The sequence below is a fragment of the Nothobranchius furzeri genome, chromosome 6 (genome assembly GCF_043380555.1).
Source record: "Nothobranchius furzeri strain GRZ-AD chromosome 6, NfurGRZ-RIMD1, whole genome shotgun sequence".
In the NCBI taxonomy this organism is placed as follows: Eukaryota; Metazoa; Chordata; class Actinopteri; order Cyprinodontiformes; family Nothobranchiidae; genus Nothobranchius; species Nothobranchius furzeri.
In genome coordinates this window covers 29,084,487-29,105,473 of record NC_091746.1, presented here as the reverse complement: position 1 = coordinate 29,105,473, position 20,987 = coordinate 29,084,487, and the positions used below count along the sequence as shown (strand labels likewise).

At 43.1% G+C, this 20,987-nt stretch overlaps 1 protein-coding gene across 11 annotated transcripts in view; it reads right to left on the bottom strand.

Moving 5' to 3' along the window:
* The window catches only part of rims1b (regulating synaptic membrane exocytosis 1b), a 99,218-nt gene that overhangs the window by 30,888 nt on the left and 47,343 nt on the right, over window positions 1-20,987 (bottom strand). For all 11 annotated transcript variants that reach the window (XM_054743886.2, XM_070552093.1, XM_054743876.2 and 8 more), the window contains exons 5-9: window positions 19,038-19,918; window positions 14,403-14,443; window positions 14,148-14,258; window positions 13,964-14,063; window positions 9,830-9,953 (exon numbers count right to left, since the gene is read on the bottom strand). In XM_054743886.2, coding sequence (XP_054599861.2) covers window positions 9,830-9,953; window positions 13,964-14,063; window positions 14,148-14,258; window positions 14,403-14,443; window positions 19,038-19,918 — 1,257 coding nt within the window. The remainder of the gene's footprint in view (window positions 1-9,829; window positions 9,954-13,963; window positions 14,064-14,147; window positions 14,259-14,402; window positions 14,444-19,037; window positions 19,919-20,987) is intronic.

The window sequence follows — 20,987 nt, the reverse complement described above, 5'->3', positions numbered from 1 at the left end:
ATCTAACTGAGCCTATTGAGCTGAACAATTGTTGTCATATGTAATTATATTTCCAGAGCTACTGAGAATTATTTTAATAGACAATCAAATTGATGTTATGTTAGTTGAACTGTGAACCCAAACATGATTGGCTATGCCAATAGAGTGAAGCATTTGTTTAAGTCTGTAAGACTTTATGCTGTGATGTGACGAGAAGGGTCGATGCCAACTCGCTAACAGTCCTGTTGTTTACAGGCTGGGGTTTTTTTTTTCCTTGGGTTTGATCCCGACTCCTATGATCACTCACTTGGAACGAGAACTGGATTTCTTCCTGACGAGGGAGATGGCGAGCCTTAACCACTGAACGAACCAGGACATCTCAAGTAACTGAAGAGCAGACTGCTCTCTTCTGTGAACAATCTCAACGGTGCGGTAGGAAAAAATCGCACCACCGGACTCTGACTTTCACCCCAAGCGTGGGGATTTGACTTGACGCCGGCTGACTTGTGACTCATATGATCAAATCTCATACCGAGCAATTTACTATTGTCGATTGTTTTCATCTGTTTTTGTGTGTTATCTTTATGTGTTATATTTCCCATTATTATTAAAATTTAGTATATAAACCGTTTCATGCTATACCCGTGACTCCAGTCATTCTTAAACAACCTCCAATTCTCCCCGAACCTAATTATTGGCCCATTTGTTTATTTTTTCTTTTAATTATCTTATTGTATCCTGTAATCCGGTTACATAAAACTTGGCGAGCCAGCCAGGAGAATTGTAGAGTTGTTACCTTAGCTAACCATTGACTGACATCATAAGAGTGCCTGGAGATCACAGTGGTTTGCCATTTTGGCATTATTGGTACTTTTGAGTGTTTTAAAATGGAAGTTGTGAAAACAGAAAAGGTCAAAGTTTCAAATGCTGTTTTAATCAGTGGGTTAACTGATACAGACCTTGATAACGAAGTCTTTGGGTTTATGGAAGGATTCGGACCAGTTAACAGGCGCATTAAGTTACCAAACTGTGATCAGATTATTGTGGAGTTTCAACATGAAGCCACTGTTAAGGAATTAAAGAAACAATGTTTACCCTATGACAAACCTTGTACTAGGAACCCAGATGTTTTCTTCCATATTCAAGACCTAGCCAGCGCGTACAGTCTAGAAACTAGCACATCTGCCACTGATGCCTATCTGTCAGAGCTCAGGGACATAGCTGCGCGTAGCAATCAATCATTTAAAGACCTTCTAATGGAGGAACTGGCAAAAATTGGGGAATCTTTAGGAAGGGATACCCATGCATCTGAACCAGTCACTGAACCAGAGCCAATGCTCCATAGTGACCAAGTTACATATTCCCTGCCTTTAACACCAGAAGTTAACTATATGAACAACTCAAAGGACAATTGTCCACCTACAGAGACTGGAAAACAAAACCCTTGCATTCCACCAAATCTTTTAAACACACCTGAGGTTCAGCGAGTTATTGTGGAACACATTGTTAAAAGCAGTGAGGTTATCCCTCCGCCTACTTCACAATACAGACTAAAACCGTTCTCAGGGCGAGTTCCACACCCTTCTTTTGAAACTGACTATGATACTTGGCGTAGTAGTGTAGTGTTATGCATAAATGATCCTTCACTCACCAAGTCCCAAATTGTACGAAGAATCGTGGAGAGTCTGTCAGCCCCAGCAGCGAGCATCGTTAAAGCTCTTAGTCCAAAATCCGACCCGGAAACGTACCTTGAACATCTCGATTCAGCTTACGCAGCTGTCGAAGACGGCGACGAGCTCTTTGCTCGCTTCTTAAACACAAACCAGGACAGTGGTGAAAAACCTTCCGATTACTTTCAGAGGTTATACACCTTGTTAAACCTAGTTATTCAGAGGAATGGAATTTCCTCCAGTGACGCAGACCAGCAGCTGCTCAAGCAGTTTTGCAGAGGCTGTTGGGACAGCTCGCTGATTTCAAACCTGCAACTCGAACAAAAGAAAGACAACCCGCCTCATTTTACAGCACTTCTCCTCAAACTGCGCACTGAAGAAGACAAACAGGCTACTAAAGCAGCACGCATGAAACAACACTTAGGGGCACAACGAACTAGAGTGTATTCAAATGTGCAAACAACATGCTCTCAGAGTAAAAACACTTGTGAACTGGAAATAGATGATAACTGTGATGACTTACGCAAACAAATCGCTGAGCTCAGGAGCCAAATTGCACAGCTTAAGGTTAACAACACAGATAAAAAGGCAAAGAAAACTCAAAAAGAGTCAAAACCCCGTGTGGGGACTAAAATTCCAGATGAGCCCAAACAGATTCAGCAGATAACAGCAGTGGTGCCCAGACCAAAGCCTGGATACTGTTTTAAGTGCGGAGAAGATGGGCACATAGCTTCTAGCTGTAGCAACGAGCCAAATCCAGCACTAGTTGCAACTAAAAGACTTGCTCTTAGACAGAAGCAGCGCGAGTGGGAGATGTCAAAGCCAATTGCTCAGTCTCCTCCTTTAAACCGGTAGAAGCTCCTATCGTGGGACAGATAGGTGCTAAAGTAGAACCAAGTCCCTCTAAGGAAAGGACAGAGAGACTTTTTTGCAAGCCAGTTCATGCTCATTCAGTGCCAAAACTTCCCAAAAGATTAGTGGGTGGGCGATGCACAGCTACAGTCTCAGTTAACAGTGTTGAATGTAATTGTTTACTGGATTCAGGGTCCCAGGTAACCACCATTGCCAATTCTTTTTACCAAGAACACTTACCTGACCTCTCAATTAAACCCATCAGTAGTCTGTTAGAAGTCGAGGGCGCAAACGGTCAAGCAGTTCCTTATTTAGGATACATAGAGATAAGTGTCACATTTCCAAAAGAGCTCGATCAGTCTGGACTTGAGTTACCTACCCTTGCGTTAGTGGTTCCGGATATAAGCTCAAACTCTGATACACCACTACTCATTGGCACAAACACACTCGATCCTTTGTATGAGCAATTGTCTGCCAATAACTTACCTGATTCCAAGGCACTCTCTTATGGGTACCAACACGTGCTAAAAGCCTTAGCAGTCAGAAAAAAACAAAGCAAAGATGGACGAGTTGGTGTGGTGAAGCTTCGAGGGAGAACCCAAGAAGTTCTCCCTGCAAATAAAAAACTGTTACTAGAAGGGTTTATGCAACCCAGCCAAAACAAGCATGAGCCTTATGCACTCATTGAACAACCCACCAATGGTTCTCTACCAGGGGGTATAATTGTAGACTGTTGCCTCATTTCCTTACCTTCACATGGTCCATACAAAGTACCTGTTGTACTAAGAAACGAAACTAACCATGACATCACATTACCCACTAACTGTGTGATCGCTGAGTTAGTTAAAGCCGATCGTGTTATGCCATATCCAGAACCTGACAAAAGTGATCAGAAAGTACTTGCGGCGTGTAGTTCGCAGCAACAGACTTCACCTTCAAACCCTCCTCTCAGTTTTGACTTCGGTACTTCGCCCTTGTCCGAAGAATGGAAAGGGAGGATCACCAACAAACTTAACACTTACTCCGATGTGTTTTCGCACCACGATCTTGATTTTGGTCATACACAACAGATAAGACATCACATCAACTTAAAAGACGAGACCCCATTCAAACAGAAATCTCGGCCGATCCATCCACATGATTATGAAGCCGTGAGAAAACATTTGGAAGCCCTCTTGGAAACCGGTATAATAAGAGAGTCGGAGTCTCCATTTGCCTCACCAATAGTGGTAGTTCGGAAAAAGAATGGTGAGGTACGTCTATGTATAGACTATAGAAAGCTTAATCTGCAAACCATTCGCGACGCATATGCCCTGCCTAACTTGGAGGAGTCCTTTTCTGCTCTCGCTGGATCACAGTGGTTTTCTGTGATGGACCTCAAGTCAGGTTACTATCAAATAGAGATGTGTGAAAAGGATAAACCTAAAACTGCTTTTGTTTGCCCGTTTGGGTTTTATGAATTTAACCGTATGCCACAAGGAATAACAAATGCTCCAAGCACTTTCCAACGGGTTATGGAAAAGTGTATGAAGGACATTAATCTGAAGGAAGTGTTAGTTTTCCTAGACGACTTGATCGTCTTTTCCAACTCCTTGGAAGAACACGAAACCAGACTTTCTCACGTTCTTGAACGGCTTAGAGAATACGGACTCAAGCTATCACCAGATAAGTGTCGTTTTTTCCAGACATCTGTGCGTTATCTTGGACATATAGTATCTCGAGATGGCATAAAAACCGATCCAGATAAGGTGGAAGCACTCAAAACATGGCCGAAGCCTCAGACTTTGAAGGAACTCCAATCTTTCTTAGGATTTACCGGTTATTACCGACGCTTCGTTAAAGATTACTCAAATATTGTCAAGCCACTAACATCTCTCACGGCTGGTTATCCACCCAAACGGAAAAACTTTAAAACACCACCATGTAGATCAAAGTACTTGAACCCCAAAGAACCCTTTGGGAATCGTTGGAGCCAAGACTGTGAGAAGTCCTTTCAAACTATTATTGAAAAACTTACCACTTCGCCAGTTCTTGGCTACGCTGACGCAAAACTCCCATATCTAGTACACACAGATGCTAGTACGACCGGACTCGGTGCAGCGCTATACCAAGTGCAAAACGGTGTCACACAGGTAATCGCTTATGCAAGTCGCGGTTTAAGCTCTAGTGAAACTAGGTACCCTGCGCACAAGTTGGAGTTTCTAGCCTTAAAGTGGGCCATAACAGATAAGTTTCATGACTATTTGTATGGGAACACATTCACTGTCATTACTGATAATAATCCGTTAACTTACCTCTTAACAACGGCAAAACTCGATGCAACGAGCTATCGTTGGCTAGCTGCGTTGTCCACCTATAATTTTGACATCAGATACCGTGCAGGTACACAGAACGTTGACGCGGATGGCCTGTCTAGGAGGCTGCATGATAAACCTGAAGACAACTCAAAATTCACTGAGGAATGCCAACGACTAGATGAGTTCCGATCTCATCTTTTATCCTCTGTCAAAGAAGTCGAGCTTCAACTTCAAGCCGAAGCAGTGAAGGCAACATGCCAAAAGCACATGGTCTTGGATGAGACTGATTCTCCTTGTGGTTTAGTTCAGTCACTTGCCATGTCTGCAGCGGCCATTCCAGACCTATTCCAGTTGGAAGACAATAGTGACAGTTTCTTTGCTGTGCCCAAGTATAACCATGCTGACCTTGTCTCCTTGCAGAGGAAAGATCCAACCATTGGCCGAGTCATTCAGCTGCTTATGACTGACAATAAACCGCCAACTGATACTATTGCAGAACCCCCGGTGGTTCTTAACCTTTTGAGAGAGTGGAAACGGTTTGAGTTTCAAAATGATTTACTGTACCGGAGACGCCAATTAGGACCAGAGACATCATTGCAGTTAGTCTTGCCTGATTCATTACGTTCAACAGTCATGCAAAGCCTACATGATGATATGGGGCATCTTGGGGTTGAACGTACGACAGATCTCATTCGGTCCCGTTTTTACTGGCCAAGAATGGCTAGTGATATCGAAATCAAAGTTAAAACTTGCGGAAGATGTATCCGTCGGAAGGCCCTCCCTGACAAAGCTGCTCCAATGGTGAGTATTACCACCACCAGACCTATGGAGTTAGTTTGCATGGATTTTCTCTCCATAGAACCAGACAGTAAGAACACTAAAGATGTCTTAGTGATTACAGACCATTTTACAAAGTATGCAGTGTCCATCCCAACCAAAGATCAGAAAGCCACCACCGTCGCGAAGAACCTGTGGGAACATTTTTTAGTCCACTACGGGTTTCCTGAGCGTCTTCATAGTGATCAGGGACGGGATTTCGAATCACGTACAATCAAGGAACTTTGTTCTTTACTTGGTATCCGTAAAGTCAGAACGAGCCCTTATCACCCTCGTGGCAACCCCGTTGAACGGTACAATCGTACATTACTCAGCATGTTGGGAACTTTACAAGCCACTGAGAAACATCACTGGCGCGATTTTGTAAAACCACTTACTCACTCGTACAATTGTACAAAAAATGACGTGACGGGATACTCTCCCTACGAGCTAATGTTCGGTAGGCAGCCTCGGTTGCCTATAGATATTGCCTTTGGGTTACCGCATTTGAACAAGCCCTCTATAACTCATTCTCAGTATGTTAAAGAACTGAAGAGTCATCTGGAACAGAGTTATGACATTGTCATAAAAAACTCTCAAAAAACCGCGAGGAAGAACAAAGAACGGTTCAACAGAAACATTCGTGAGTCCACACTAGGTGTGGGAGATCGTGTTTTAGTCCGAAATCTACGCTTAAGAGAAAAGCATAAATTAGCAGACAAATGGGAGCAAACAGTGTATATAGTTCTCAAACACATGGAAAACTTGCCAGTATACACTGTAAAACCAGAGAACGGAGAAGGACCCAACAGAACACTCCACAGAGATCTTTTACTGCCTTGTGGTTTTCTCTCTTCATTAGAAAATGAAACAGAACGCGTTACGAAACCTAGCAGACCTCATACAAGACAGAGTTCAGCCTTAGAACCTGACCCAGATGAGCCACTTGACGAAGAGGTAGATGAGTTTTATCACTCTGATCTTCCACAAGTGCTAAACCGACCATCCTATCAAATAGCGGTCACCTTGCCAAATAGGGAACTCATAGCAGATTCAGGACCGGTAAATAATATTCAACAACAAAACACACTATCCTTACACACAGGGGATCGCAAGGAACCAACCTTAGCTGGTAATGAAAATGCTGAATTGTCCTTACTTGACAAAGGCATCAACACCGAAACATTCTTACCTGACAGAATGAGTGAAACTGCGACATTCTTACCTGAAAGAGTGAAAGAAGCAGCAACATACTTACCTGAAAAAACGAAAAAAAACGAAGTATACTTACCTGACGTAGAAACGGGGGATGAAACTAACACAAACCTACCTCAATTGGATGGTGTCCTAAAGTCGCAGCAACGTGATGTAAGTTTTGAACCCATCATACACGATCAGACACATACATCTGAAAAGACCAAAGTCTTAGAGAATAGCTCATCAGCTCTGTCGGAAACAGAGAGCTCACTTCGTCCTGTCTCAGTTGAGAATCAAACCGAAACGGATGAGCATGATACTGTGCAACCAGAGATGTATGTCAGGAGATCTGAACGAAGTAGTCAGCCTCCTCAAAGACTAACTTACTCTCAATTGGGCAATCCACTAGTGACCGTAGTTAGGTCCCTTTTCCAAGGACTTAATAAAGCTTTTATTGACTCTCTTACTCAAGAAGTTGTGTACCCCGTAGAAACAATGCACAGGGACGTGCATGATATTTAATGGGGGAGGATGTAACCCAGAAGCTAGAACCTTAATGAGGTATTAACTAATTGGCTTACTAATATGATCCATCCTCAATTTAGATAAAATATAAAATATAAATTAAGGAAATTAACAATACTAATTAATAGATATCTAATTAACTAATAGATAATTTCATAATGAATTATTGGAAGGGTGAATAACTAAAATAACGAGTTTAATATTAAACATCGGTTAAAACAAGAATCTTGAACATCCCTAACAGAAACAGAAGAGGAAAGCTGTATACTATTGGTCCAGGTGGGAATCTGAAATTTCATTGGCTGAGAGAAATAAGTCCCGCCTCCGCGAAATAAAACCGTGCGACGCAGCTGAGCGAGAGGAGAGACAAACGGCTGTGCAGCACGCAGATACAGAAAGCAAAGACTGAGCGGTTAGAGAGAGAGAGAGAGAGAAAAAAACAACGGTCGAGGCCGTGAAGAACCCTGATTTGGGTGCCGCATAGATAGAGGGAGAGGCGGACTTGACTCCTTCTAATAAGAGCTAGGAACTTGGAACCAACGCGGTGAGTAAAGAAAAAAGAAGAGAAAAAGCTAACGATGCAACTTAAAAAAAAAAAAGGAAACTTAAATAGCTTATCAAATTAATTCCATTCTTATAGATTTGTGTGGAGACGACAGAGTGAACCAATTCTCTGTAGGAGGGAACCGTTGGAGCGCGTTGGTGAGTGAATGAGATTAAATTCAGTAAATTATTAAATTCAAAAAGCTAATTACAGCAACCGAGGTGACAGCAGTGGGCTGCTAGACGTTAGATCCCAGGAGTTAACATCTCAACCTACCAGTTAACGGTGGTAGGGCATATAGGAGTTAACGGCTCAAACCGCCAGTTAACGGCGGTACGGCATATGGGATTCCCAGGAGTTAACGGCTCAAACCGCCAGTTAATGGTGGTACGGCCTAGATGTACAAGGTCCTCAGGGGCGTTATAGCTAACGCCATAGAATTAGCAATGCGTCCCTTAACCAAACATTTAATAATAAAAAAAATAGATAAATAAAAATAAATAAAAGCTAACTGATTAGGGAGGAATTATTTTACAAAGGTGGACCAAAGGACCAGAATTTATATTTTGTTGAATTTTGTTATAGAACATTTTATTTATTTATTTATTTATTTATTTATTTATTGTGTTACAGATATACAAGGTGTCACAATGCTGTATAGAAACACAACTAAATGTATCCTTGTTGTCATGAATGTATTTCTTGTTGAATAGTGTAGAGTAATAGAATCTAACTGAGCCTATTGAGCTGAACAATTGTTGTCATATGTAATTATATTTCCAGAGCTACTGAGAATTATTTTAATAGACAATCAAATTGATGTTATGTTAGTTGAACTGTGAACCCAAACATGATTGGCTATGCCAATAGAGTGAAGCATTTGTTTAAGTCTGTAAGACTTTATGCTGTGATGTGACGAGAAGGGTCGATGCCAACTCGCTAACAGTCCTGTTGTTTACAGGCTGGGGTTTTTTTTTTCCTTGGGTTTGATCCCGACTCCTATGATCACTCACTTGGAACGAGAACTGGATTTCTTCCTGACGAGGGAGATGGCGAGCCTTAACCACTGAACGAACCAGGACATCTCAAGTAACTGAAGAGCAGACTGCTCTCTTCTGTGAACAATCTCAACGGTGCGGTAGGAAAAAATCGCACCACCGGACTCTGACTTTCACCCCAAGCGTGGGGATTTGACTTGACGCCGGCTGACTTGTGACTCATATGATCAAATCTCATACCGAGCAATTTACTATTGTCGATTGTTTTCATCTGTTTTTGTGTGTTATCTTTATGTGTTATATTTCCCATTATTATTAAAATTTAGTATATAAACCGTTTCATGCTATACCCGTGACTCCAGTCATTCTTAAACAACCTCCAATTCTCCCCGAACCTAATTATTGGCCCATTTGTTTATTTTTTCTTTTAATTATCTTATTGTATCCTGTAATCCGGTTACAAGTGTTATTGATTTTGCAGTTTTTCATAAAAAAAAATCCAATTGTGTTTTAACTAAAATATTTTGAGTTGATTGGATGAGCAATTTTAATTTTAAACTTCAAATGTATGAGTAAAATTTATCAAGAAATTTAACTAATGATAACTTAAAATTTTCAGTATCAAAACTCAAAAATTTGGAGGCAATTGATTGCCTCCAAATTTTTGAGTTCTGGGAACTTATTCGGGTTTACAGTGTACAACATAAAATTAAATAATCTCTCATTTTTGTGTCCCTAACCAGTCACCAGCACTGGGTGAGATACTGGAAGCGAACACCTGTACACTGGGCTCCGCCCCCACTTGACTTACTGACATGCTCTATAAACGTTTCTCTAAAGGTTTTTGTGCATTCAGTTGCTGGAGCTTTTAAATAAAAAAGGAAATGTCAAGCATTTCTGTCAGAATGAAATGAACGTAAAAGTCGTTATTACTCATCCTGATGGTCTCACCCTATTGGACGTGAAACTACAATCTCAACTTGCGGCTCCGCCTTGGATTCGAGAATGATGTTGTACACTTCCTTCTTGGTTGCTCCTGGCAATGACTTCCCGTTCCACTGCAACACCTGGTCACCTGAAAATGTGATGGTGAAGGCTCATTAAACATGTTTTTTATGTAGAGACTAAATGAGTGAAAAACAGGGATGCTCCGATCACATTTTTTTGCTCCCGATCCGATTCCGAGTCATTTGATTTTGAGTATCTGCCGATACCGAGTCCCGATCCGATACTTCAGCAATACAATAAAATAGCAAGAAAAAAGGGAGACTGCACCCAAAATGACCTGTTAGGTTTATTATTATTATTATATTATTTATATGACTGCATCCAACATGATACCATAAGAAAGTAGAAACATTTTGTTAGTGCAGCAGCACTTCAAACCAAGTAAACAAAATTATATCTTTGTAGGCAGCTTATCAGTGGTGCAACAATATGTAAACAAATTTGTTTTTATAGAAAAGTAGAAAAGGTTTGTAAAATAACTCAACACAATAATAGAAGTTAAATTAAAGTGCTGACCTCCACCTCTAAGAGGTAGTTGCATAATTCAGTCAGGTAACAAAATAAAATACATCTTAGGCCTTTGACTGACTAGTTTATTAAAACGAACAAAAGATATGCCTAATCAAAGTGGTGTACGAACTTCACCATTCAAGTATAAAACATCAACATCAAGTTGCAAAGAACTGGTAAATCACCTCTTCCATGTGCTCTACATGGAGCTCAACTTTTACTTTAAGGCTCCCAAATAAAGTGCAGTTTAAAATGATTCCAAACCGCGGACATTTTTTGCTCTCCTGGAGCGAGACGAGCATTAACCTGCTAGCTAACTGCTACCTGAATTCCACGGTCCACTTTAAAACGTGTGATGTTACGGCTGCCGTATGGTGTTGTCATGTCGCTATGGAGGAAGTGAAACTTGGTACAAAATTAAGCCATTGTTATTCAATTTGAAACTCAAGATTGATTAAAAATGCCATGCTTGTTGTTTTATAAGGCTAAATCCGATCTTTAACACCCGATTCCGATCTTTTAAAAGTCACGTGATCGGGCCCGATTTCCGATCACGTGATCGGATCGGAGCATCCCTAGTGAAAAAGGATCCTTTTTAGTTCAGATTTAATGGAAATTTTTGATCGGTCTTCTATCAGTTGTTGGCATTTTTCATCACCATTCTTTTTGTTCCTTATTCTGTTTCATTGTCTGTTGTCTTCTTCACTTCTACTCATTAGTAACCTGCCCTGCTTCAGTTAATTAGTTCGCCTGTTCTCAGCCAGTAATCGCCCTCAGACGTTGGCCTCAGTTTCTCTTCCTTTTAAATCTACTAAAAAAGGATCTGGTGCTCCATTTTAGGGGGTAGAAGTTTGTTGGAGGAGTGGGTGGGGGTGGGGGGGGGGGACTGCAGGATTTGGAGTCTTACTCATTAATATTCATGATATGCAAAAGTCTCATGTCTGATTGGCTAAAAGCAACGCGACTCTTCTGTTGCCTTCATTTTTTCTTGGATTAGAAAAATTCAATGTTAATATTTTATCTCCATGAATAACACAAGCCTGAAGGAGTTCTGCAATTAGGCTATCTGCAGGTTTAAGGGAGCCAAATTTAAGACTTTTAAGATCTTTTTTAAGGCCACTTTGACCAAATTTAAGCTATTTTTAAAAATAAAATTTAAGCTATAATTTCCAGCTATTGCCTGCATGAAACCGGTGCTAACCACGTCGCGAACGTGGGATTAGCCATCCAGTTACCATTAAACTTGCACTTCCCCATGGCACAAGCTCCCACTAGCTTAACCAGCTAATGTGCTCATCTAAAAATAGCCCCCTTTCACAACCAACTGAATGTGTACGGTTCCACTTACGCCAACATCGTACACAAAAAATGCTGAACACTAACTAGAAATTCACAAAATTTTTATAGAAATAAAAGAATCTTGTTTACTGGGTCTTTGGTAGTTTAAGACCTTTGGAAACTGTATTTAAGGATTATTTGTAATTTTTAAGGATTTTTAAGGCCTTAAATTTGGAAAAGTTAATTTGAGACTTTTTAAGACTTTTTAAGGACCCGCGGATACCCCTGTGCCATGTTGTGGAGTTGCTAATGCTAACAGTTAGCTTCTCCTAGGTGAGATGTGCTTTACTTCCAATGGGCGGTCCCAAGCAAAGTTTTCAATTCAATTCAAGTTTATTGATGAAGCGCCAAATCACGACAAGAGTCGTGCACATAGTAAACATTCCAATTCAGGTCAGTTCATTAAGCCAATCAGAAATAACGTTTCCTATATAAGGAACCCAGCAAATTGCATCAAGTCACTGACTAGTGTCAGTGACTATACAGCAATCCTCATACTAAGCAAGCATTTAGCGACAGTGGAGAGGAAAACTCCCTTTTAACAGGAAGAAACCTCCAGAGAATCCTGGCTCAGTATAAGAAGCCATCAGCTATGACTCACTGGTGGTGGGCGGGCCCATAAGCAATGGGTACCAAATTCAGTACTTTTTAAGGTACCGACCGAATTCCACAGTACCGACTGAGCACCGATTCACGTCATTTGAAACGGTGCCTCGTTTCGGTACCCGTCCTTCATAACGAGAACCTGCCAAGACAGCTGCGCATGCGCAAGAGCGTTATGTCATCGGTCGCTGCGAGCCAGTTGTAAACAGAGCAGCATGGTAGAAAGAACGCACGCTAAAGCTTGGGTCCACTTCACTAAATGTGATGGGTAACTGGGTGATGATGAAACCAGCGACAACGATCTAAGTGAGACATCCTCATCTTAATCTGCTCCGGTAGGTAAATAAAATGTTTAAGATAACTTTAGCTTGATATGTTAGCTTCCGTTTCGCTAATGGTGCGTTCGCTTTCTCCTCAGAACTCCGAATTTCCAACTAGAAGAACATGAACGCGCTCTAAAGTTTGGCTTCACTTTACTAAATGCGACGGGTGATTGGGTGAAGATGAAACCAGCGACAACGATCTAAGTGTGAGGCATCATCGTTTTAATCTGCTCCAGCAGCTAAATAAACTGTTTAAGATAACGTTAGCTTGATATGTTAGCTTCCATTGCCACCATTGTTATCAGCTAATGGTGCGTTCACTTTCTCCTCGGAAATTCTAACTTCCTAGTAGGAAAAATCAAAGAAAAAAGACGGCAAAAGGAATGAAGATACACAGTAAATTTAGTTCACAGTAAAGATGTTTGCTTCAGTTTAATTATCAGCTTATAAAACTACAAGGACGATGTTAAAATACAAACAGTTGTATGTTATTTATCGTGATATCTATCAAATATGGTTATACATTGAGAAAAATATATATTTATTTATAAAAGAGAATTAAAATATTAAACACTCAAAAGTATCTAAAATTGGTACCGTTAAGTACCGGTATTGATTCCTAGGTACCGGCAATTAGTACCGAATCTGTTCAAATGTCAAAGGTACCCATCCCTAGGGGCCATGAATATAAATTTTTCCTGACATAGAAGAGCTTGGCTTTTTCTGACATGATTGTTTTCCCATTAATTTCTTTTCTGCAGCTAATGAAAGTGAAGAGGGTTGATGAACGTTTTCACATTCAGCATGTGCGTGCAACTCGTAGCGACCAATCGTATTTCAGAAAGAACAAGTAGTACATGGTTTCTATGGGATTCTGTCCTTTGCTAACCAGATGAATAGAATAGAATAGACTTAATTGATCCCACAGTGGGGAAATTCACTTGTTACAGCAGCAGCAACACTTAACAGAATATTTTGAAGAAAAGTAATGAAAATGTACGTGTATATAAGCTAGTATTGTAACCTTCGACCACTAAAAACCACAAATACGCATATATGCATACGAACAGCATACTGTAAGGGACTCGGACAAACAGATGAGATGAAGGTCCCTAAAAAACTGAAATTTTACAACCAATCAACCAACCAACCAACCAACCAACCAATCAATCAATCAAAGCTTTATTTATAACCAATTGTTTTGGTTCAACTTCTCAAGTTTACAGAGAATTTAAGGTTTCAAATCAACCACGTGAATCCAACAATAAATTCATAAAAAACAAAGTATTAACCAGAAATTCACCTGCACGTAGGTGTCCAACAACATCTGCAAGGCTGCCCTTTTTGACTTTGGTGATGAAGGCCCCGAGCCGTCCCGTGTGTGTCATCTTTCCTCCCACCACCTGCACATGAAGGTGAAGAAGCATTGTTTTAAATAACAGAAGCTCTAGTTTAGGGCAGGGTTCACCCTTTAAGCTTTGGCTTACTTTTAGACCCAGGAGGGAACCAGCCTCACGGGGCACGGCTGACCTCTTGCTCAACGTGATGCGCCCTATCAGGTGGTCGCCCTCTTTGGACGGCTGCCACGTAACCGGATGCTGCAGGAGCAGGAATCAGTGAGAGCAGCAGAGGAGAGAGAGATGTTGGGGAATAAACTGACTAAATGTGATGTCAGATGCATGTGGCTGGGCTGTTTTATTTTTTGATTCCTCCAAAAATGAGTTAAATGCTTAAAAACTTACATGCCAAACAGCAGGATCTAAAGGGTGGCAGTCCAAGTCTCCTGTGGAAATAAAGGGATGAAATCAGTCTTTGCTGTGATGCTGGCAGCAGAGTCAGGTTCAACCTGTTGCTGATTATATCTGTAAATGTTATTTTGTGGTTTGGAAGCAGTGATGGCGTTCTGAAGGCCTGGACAAAAACAAACAAACAAAATCAACAACTTTTTAATGTTTGCATTTCAATCAAATAAACAAACCTGGACTTTCGCGGTACAATGTCCTGGAAGAAAATAGAAAACAAGACTGGGAACGCTCAATGTCCCCAAGCTGACATGTAGGGAAAATAATAATTAAAATGAGTTTGAAAACAACAATCGGCATCTCACCTGTACACCTACAAACGCTCTAGGAAGGTGTGGGTATCACATTTGACCAGTAATCTGACCTAATAAAACAAGCTAACATTAGCACCAGCTATTAGCAACATCACTTAATTTTCTGGAAGCCAGAGAAACAAGTGGCAGTTGAAGTCGGACGTTGCACTTGAACTCTACGACAGCCCTTTTCCTTTCTACCCATGCTTAGTTACGCTATCAAATCATAGAAAAGGGTGCCCCCTAGTGGTGCTACCTAGCATGACGCCAGCACATCAGAGGCGGTTTTAGAGCGTGGCTACTTAGGTTCAAACCTCGGATGTTTTTACTTTTGGCGTAAAAAAAACGGTAAAAACAAAATCCCTTTGAAATCATATGTCGTACCAACATCCACCAGAGAGGGCACAGCTGCGCAGAGCTGGTCTGCCAGTCTCCCCCGAAGAAGCGCTTCAGCAGCCTGCATGCTATGCCCGCACCCCTCAACCTCAGGTATCTTTCCTGAGACGCTTTACCAGAGGAAACGAGAGAGCGCTAAACACCAGTCTCTGTTTTCTAGGTCCAAACGTCATTTGTTGTCTGTGACTTCAAATGGTGGTTTTCTTTTTGGGACTCTGGTAGTTTGTCCTAAAGCTGAAGTGGCAGCAGCCGGCCGTTTCTCCTCTGATATTAGAGAACCTCTCACTCCAGCGGTGTTCTGTTGCTGAATACACACGTGTGTGGGTAATGATTGGAGGATGCAGGGAAGTGTGGAAGTGAGGCGGTTTGGCGAGACCAACAACCAGATGGTCCGATGGTTGCATTCGTTCCGAAACGTATTATTGGCAGAGGTTTTTAGACAAACGCAAGAGATCCACGTCATTAGTTTTTTTTATTACTTTGTTAGAAGTTAACGTTGTTAAGAGGCATGAACATTTTCTAACCCTTTGATGCATGAATTATTAAATCTTCAACCATGATTTTTTTAACAATTTTTTTCATTCGTCTTTAGGTGTGAATGAAACAAATTTCAACAAATATTTTTTGTAGAATTTTATAATTTACAAATAATTTATTACATGTCCACCTCAGTGGACAGCGTGCATTCTGAACATGAAATATGTTGGCTTGGCTTACTGAAGTCCAAATGGAGGGGTTCAAATGCAATAAAGTCTTCAGCAGCTGTGCTTAATAGCAAAAACAAATAAATAAGAATTTTGAGTTCCTGTCCACGGTAAATGGTAAAATGGTAAATGGTCTGTATTTGATATAGCGCCTTCTAGAGTCCTGGAACCCCCCAAGGTGCTTTACAACACAATCAGTCATTCACCCATTCACACACACATTCACACACTAATGGTGATGAGCTACAATGTAGCCACAGCTGCCCTGGGGCGCACTGACAGAGGCGAGGCTGCCGAGCACTGGCGCCACCGGTCCCTCCGACCACCACCAGCAGGCAACGTGGGTTAAGTGTCTTGCCCAAGGACACAACAACAACGACAGACTGAGCGGGGCTCGAACCTGCAACCTTCCGATTGTGAGGCGAGCACTTAACTCCTGTGCCACTTAACTCCTGTGCCACCGTCGCCCCATCACCGTCGTCACGGTGGTGACCGTTATGCATCAAAGGGTTAAGCTAATTTGTTTTCCAGAGTTACGATTGCAGCTTGAAATGGCCGAGGAACACGTGAAACAGATGAAGGTATAATTAGCAAATGAAAATAAAGGACTAAATTACTCATTTAATTTAATAAGTATATATAGAATTCATTATTTGATAATTGTACTTGTTCAGGTTTTGTTATAACCTCCCATTAGACGACAAACTGTCAGACATACGACCCTACCCGAAGCATCAGGACAGAGCCGAATCACTTCCTGTTCTGAGCTGGAGTGTCTAAAACAGCTAATAATCCCAATCCACACCACCTACACATGACCAGTCCCTGAGTTTTAGTAATCTGGATTAAAGCAGCTGGAACGGCCACTTTCTGTGAGCGTGATAAGCTGATAGAGTGCTTCCTAACCCCCTCTGCTGCCTCCTGAACGCACAAATGACAGGACGTCTGATTTCAGCAGCACCACGCTGCTTTTCTGCCAGAAGCAGGAAAAAGGCGTCGGCTCCCAGAGAGCACTGTAAGCCCAGTCGGTTCAGGGTGGTCCGTGCTCGGCTGCTGCAGCTGGATGTCTGCGGAGCGTTACGTAGTCAGCGAGCCACTGACCTAATTCCACAAATCTGCTGGCCTAAATCACCGGGACTCTCCAAATAAATGAGCGCTGTCCTGAGAGCAGCAGGGTTTATCCACAGCACAGAGGTGTAGATGACAAACAGAGACGAGAGTTTAATCTGCTGCTACTGGGCCGGGAAGACTCATTACCTCAGCTTTAGGCGTTGGGATGGGGGAGAAAGAATTTGGTGTAGGCACTGCTAGCCGACGGTCCTTCAATGACCGGAGCGGCCGGGTCATGACGTAAGCCTTTGCGAGAGGATTCAGGTAGAGGGGAGCCGTACCATCCAGGACTTTGTATGCTAGTGCTAGCAATTTGAATTTGATGTGTGCTGCTAGCAGTAGCCAGTGGAGCTACAGAGGGGTGATGTGTGCTCTTTTAGGCTGACTGAAGGCTAGACGCATGATAAAAGGACAGTAGAGGTATCGTAGACTGTCCTCTAAACCAGAGATGGCATACTGGTGAAGGTTCTCGGTCATTCGGGTCATGGTAACCCAAAACGGTTCAAATGAAGGCAACTGGACTTCTTTGGTAGCCTGGCAAGCTATTATTTAGTCTGGCAACGCTCCATTGACGGCCCTCGGTTGTGGGGCGGGTTCTACCGTTGTCTTTCAAATGATCTCCGCATTCCACTGGACAATGAATGTGACGTACTCTTGTTTCACTCTGTTGCATCATCCCACCCACCAGGCATATAGAGTGCCCTGATTGGCCCACAAAGCGGATAAAGCTCTGTGATTTGTTCACTAAGCAGATAGACCACTATGATTGGCCCACCATTATGGACCAATCACAGCTCTTTATGTGTTTGAAACCCCTCTAGAGAGCTGTGATTGGCTAGCCAGAGTCCTGGTAGGAGCAGCGGAGGTTCCAATGGAGCATGCCTTCTTTGCAAAGCAAGAATTTGGTCTAGTTCACTAGGCTACTTCTTTGGTTTACTTGAAGATGTTTTGCTTCTCATCCGAGGAGCTTTGTCAGTTCTGACTGGAATATGAGCGAGTCAAGCTGCAGCTGTCTAATGTTGTTTAATGAGCAGAAACTACTCTGAACGCCCTGCCTCGCTACCCTCTGATGAGCCGTTAGCCTCTACGGAGAGAGCGTCGTGTTGATTAGATGCAGGAAGGTGTGACCTGGACGGAAACTGCTTAGGAATGAGATTCAAAGCTTGGAAAGGTGAGACCTAGGCCCTCCTCCCCCATTTAAAGTAGGTTCTCCACGTTTGAGAGAGGAGTAAAGGAAGCCATTTATGCCCCAAATATGGGGTGCGTGATGCAGAGATGGACGTGAGGGCTAACCCCCAAATTCCACTACCTCCGCTCCGCTGCGCTCCGGTCCGCCCCCGCCTTCCGCAGCCGCTCGCTTCCGAACTCAGTTTTTACTGGTACCCGCTCTACAACGGCTCTGCTCCGGTGCGGAGACCTGAGGTGGGCAAACAAGCATGCGCGGGATTTTCGAGATCTTGCGATACAGTCCGAGCAATAAACGCGGAAGTTAGATCCAAACACCCGTTGTGTGGGAGAAGCATTGAAATGAACTGTTTAATCTGCCCATCATTTGTGTTGAGAGATCAGCAGTGTTTGGATCAACAAAGTGTGACTACTTTGATAGTAGAAACTGTATTTATGGCTTAATTTTGTGCATTTAAACTTCAGCCGCCATTGATAGTTGTTAAAAGTTGTTAAACCTGTGCATATGAAACAAAAAACGCCTTTTGTTCATCGATTTATTGTGAAAAACGGAAATTGTGCTTGCTCCTTTTCCTGTTGGGCGTTTGTGATTTCTGTCCATTTACTGCGGAGGTGCTCCGGCGTCCGGCGAAAATAGGATCGATTCTATTTTTGCCGGACGCCGGAACAGAGAGCGGCGTCGCACTGTCGGAGCACGGCCGCAGTAGTGGAATTGCTCTGATTGACTACAACGGGACCGATTTTGCTCCGGCGTTCGTGTCGGAGCGGAGCGGAGGTAGTGGAATTTCGGGGTAACGGCGAACAGCTGCAGGTGGAGACGGGTCTAATGTGATAAATGATGACAGCAAACACATCAGGCAGGTTTAGTGGACATCTGTCTGACTGACCTTTCTCGCTGACGCTTTCCATGTCCACGTCCTCACAGCTGGTGTACTCGGGCGTGGAGCCGCCCTCCTCCTCTGAGCTGCTGATGGACATCTGCCTCTTGTTGATTCCTCGCTTGCTCTTGTAGGACCGCGGCGGGGGCGGCCGTAAAGACTCTGACGGATCGGAGCTCTGGGAGTTCTTCCTCAGAAGATTATCTCCACATTTGTCCCGAGCGGAACCATGCTCCAGGTGGCTGCTGTTCTGGTTCTGATCAGGAGGCCCAGGACCTCCAGGTTGGGGCCCTGATCGACCTCCTTCTCCAGCAAGTGGAGGCCCACCTCCCATTCCCACGGTCCTGTCTCCAGGAAAGGCTCGGCGGTTCTCAGGGTGGGCTTTGCGGTCCACCTCCCCATAGCTCCTCTTAGCCAGGTGGTTTTCAGGCACCTGACCTCCACCGCTTCCCTCATTCTGACCGAGCCCCACCTCATTGATGGCGAGATCGCTGTGTCTCCGTTCGTGCCGTACCTTGGATACCTTGGCATGCATCCGCATCTCCTGCTCCTCCTTCTGCGGTTTTACGGGATATCTTGCCAGGTTGGGGTCGCTCCGGTAACGATTCTGGAATTCCTCCTCACAGCGCTGTCTCTCCCTCTGCTCTTCATCCTCTGGGCGTCTCCTGTGTGTCCCTGAGCGTCCCAGGTTCTCGTTTCCATCTTCATAGTCCTGAGAATTGATCTTCTCCAGCCGGCGTCCACTCCCAAACCGTCTTTCTCCTTTGTCTCCAGGAACTGAGCGCTCGTCCAGTGACGACTGGGACTGAAGCTTCCCAGCAGGTCTGCGACCGCTGCCGCGTCCCGTTCCCCCTCTACCGTTCTGCTCATGGAGAGAAACGGGCCTTTTCCTGGGAAAGAGGAAGAATTAAGATCACATTAGGAGTGAGATTATCGGGGATTTTCTGTCCTTCTCTGGAATTGCATTCACCAAACAAAGATGGATGGACCCCCTCATCACCACCAGGCTGATCTAGAAACCGAGTCTGCTCAGTTGATTAAAAATCAGATTTAGCTCAGACAAACGTCTCAGTCTTCTCTAGAGGACACAAAGCTTTGGGACATCTGAGACAAAGTTGTTAAATTAGGATGTGCAGGATAAAAAAAAGAGTAAGGAGGTGTGAAAGTTCTCTTTTAGCAGATTTATGGGATTTTTCCAGCTTCCATGACGACATTTAATTAAAACTAAAGGAAAATTTCCCAAATTCTCTTTAAAACCCATTTTCTTACCCTTCTGAAAGTTATTTTCATCTTATTGCAACACTTCAACTAGGGTAACCGGTGTAGCGGTAAACCCCGGTAAAAAAGTTGACAATAATAATAACCGTTTTGTTTTTTAAAAACTATATTATCTCAGTGGATTAGCGTGGCTGCGGTGTAGGCGCGGTGACCCTTACCAGCCACCGTATCATCTGCTGAAGCTGCCGGCGGCACATGCGCACTTTGTTGTTTACAACCAAAACTTTCTTGAAGCTAAAGCTGAAATAATGGCCAAAGGAGGAGACGGCAGCGCTCAGGACATTTTTTATCCCTCAAAGAAGACAAAGTGGGAAGTACGGGCATGTTTTGGATATTTGAAGAATGCCGAGGGACAGCTGATAGAAGACGGCTATCCTGTTTGCAGCACGTGCAGAAAAAGTGTCTGTGAAAGGCAGCAACGCTTCAAATCTCATGACACATCTGCGTGACCATCACCCACAACTCTACAGTCAACGCAAGGCAAGCTAACATTAGCGTTTTAGCTAAAATGCGTGATCCGAGGATTTGGGTTGAGGGAGAACGCAACGAGTCGCTATATAAAGCAGCCGCAGCGCCGCTACCTGCATATAAACCGTGTCGCGGACACCGCCATGTTGAAATGACGCTATGCATTACGGGGCTCCCAGGGGCAGATAAGAGTTGGTCTCTCTCCGAGAATAA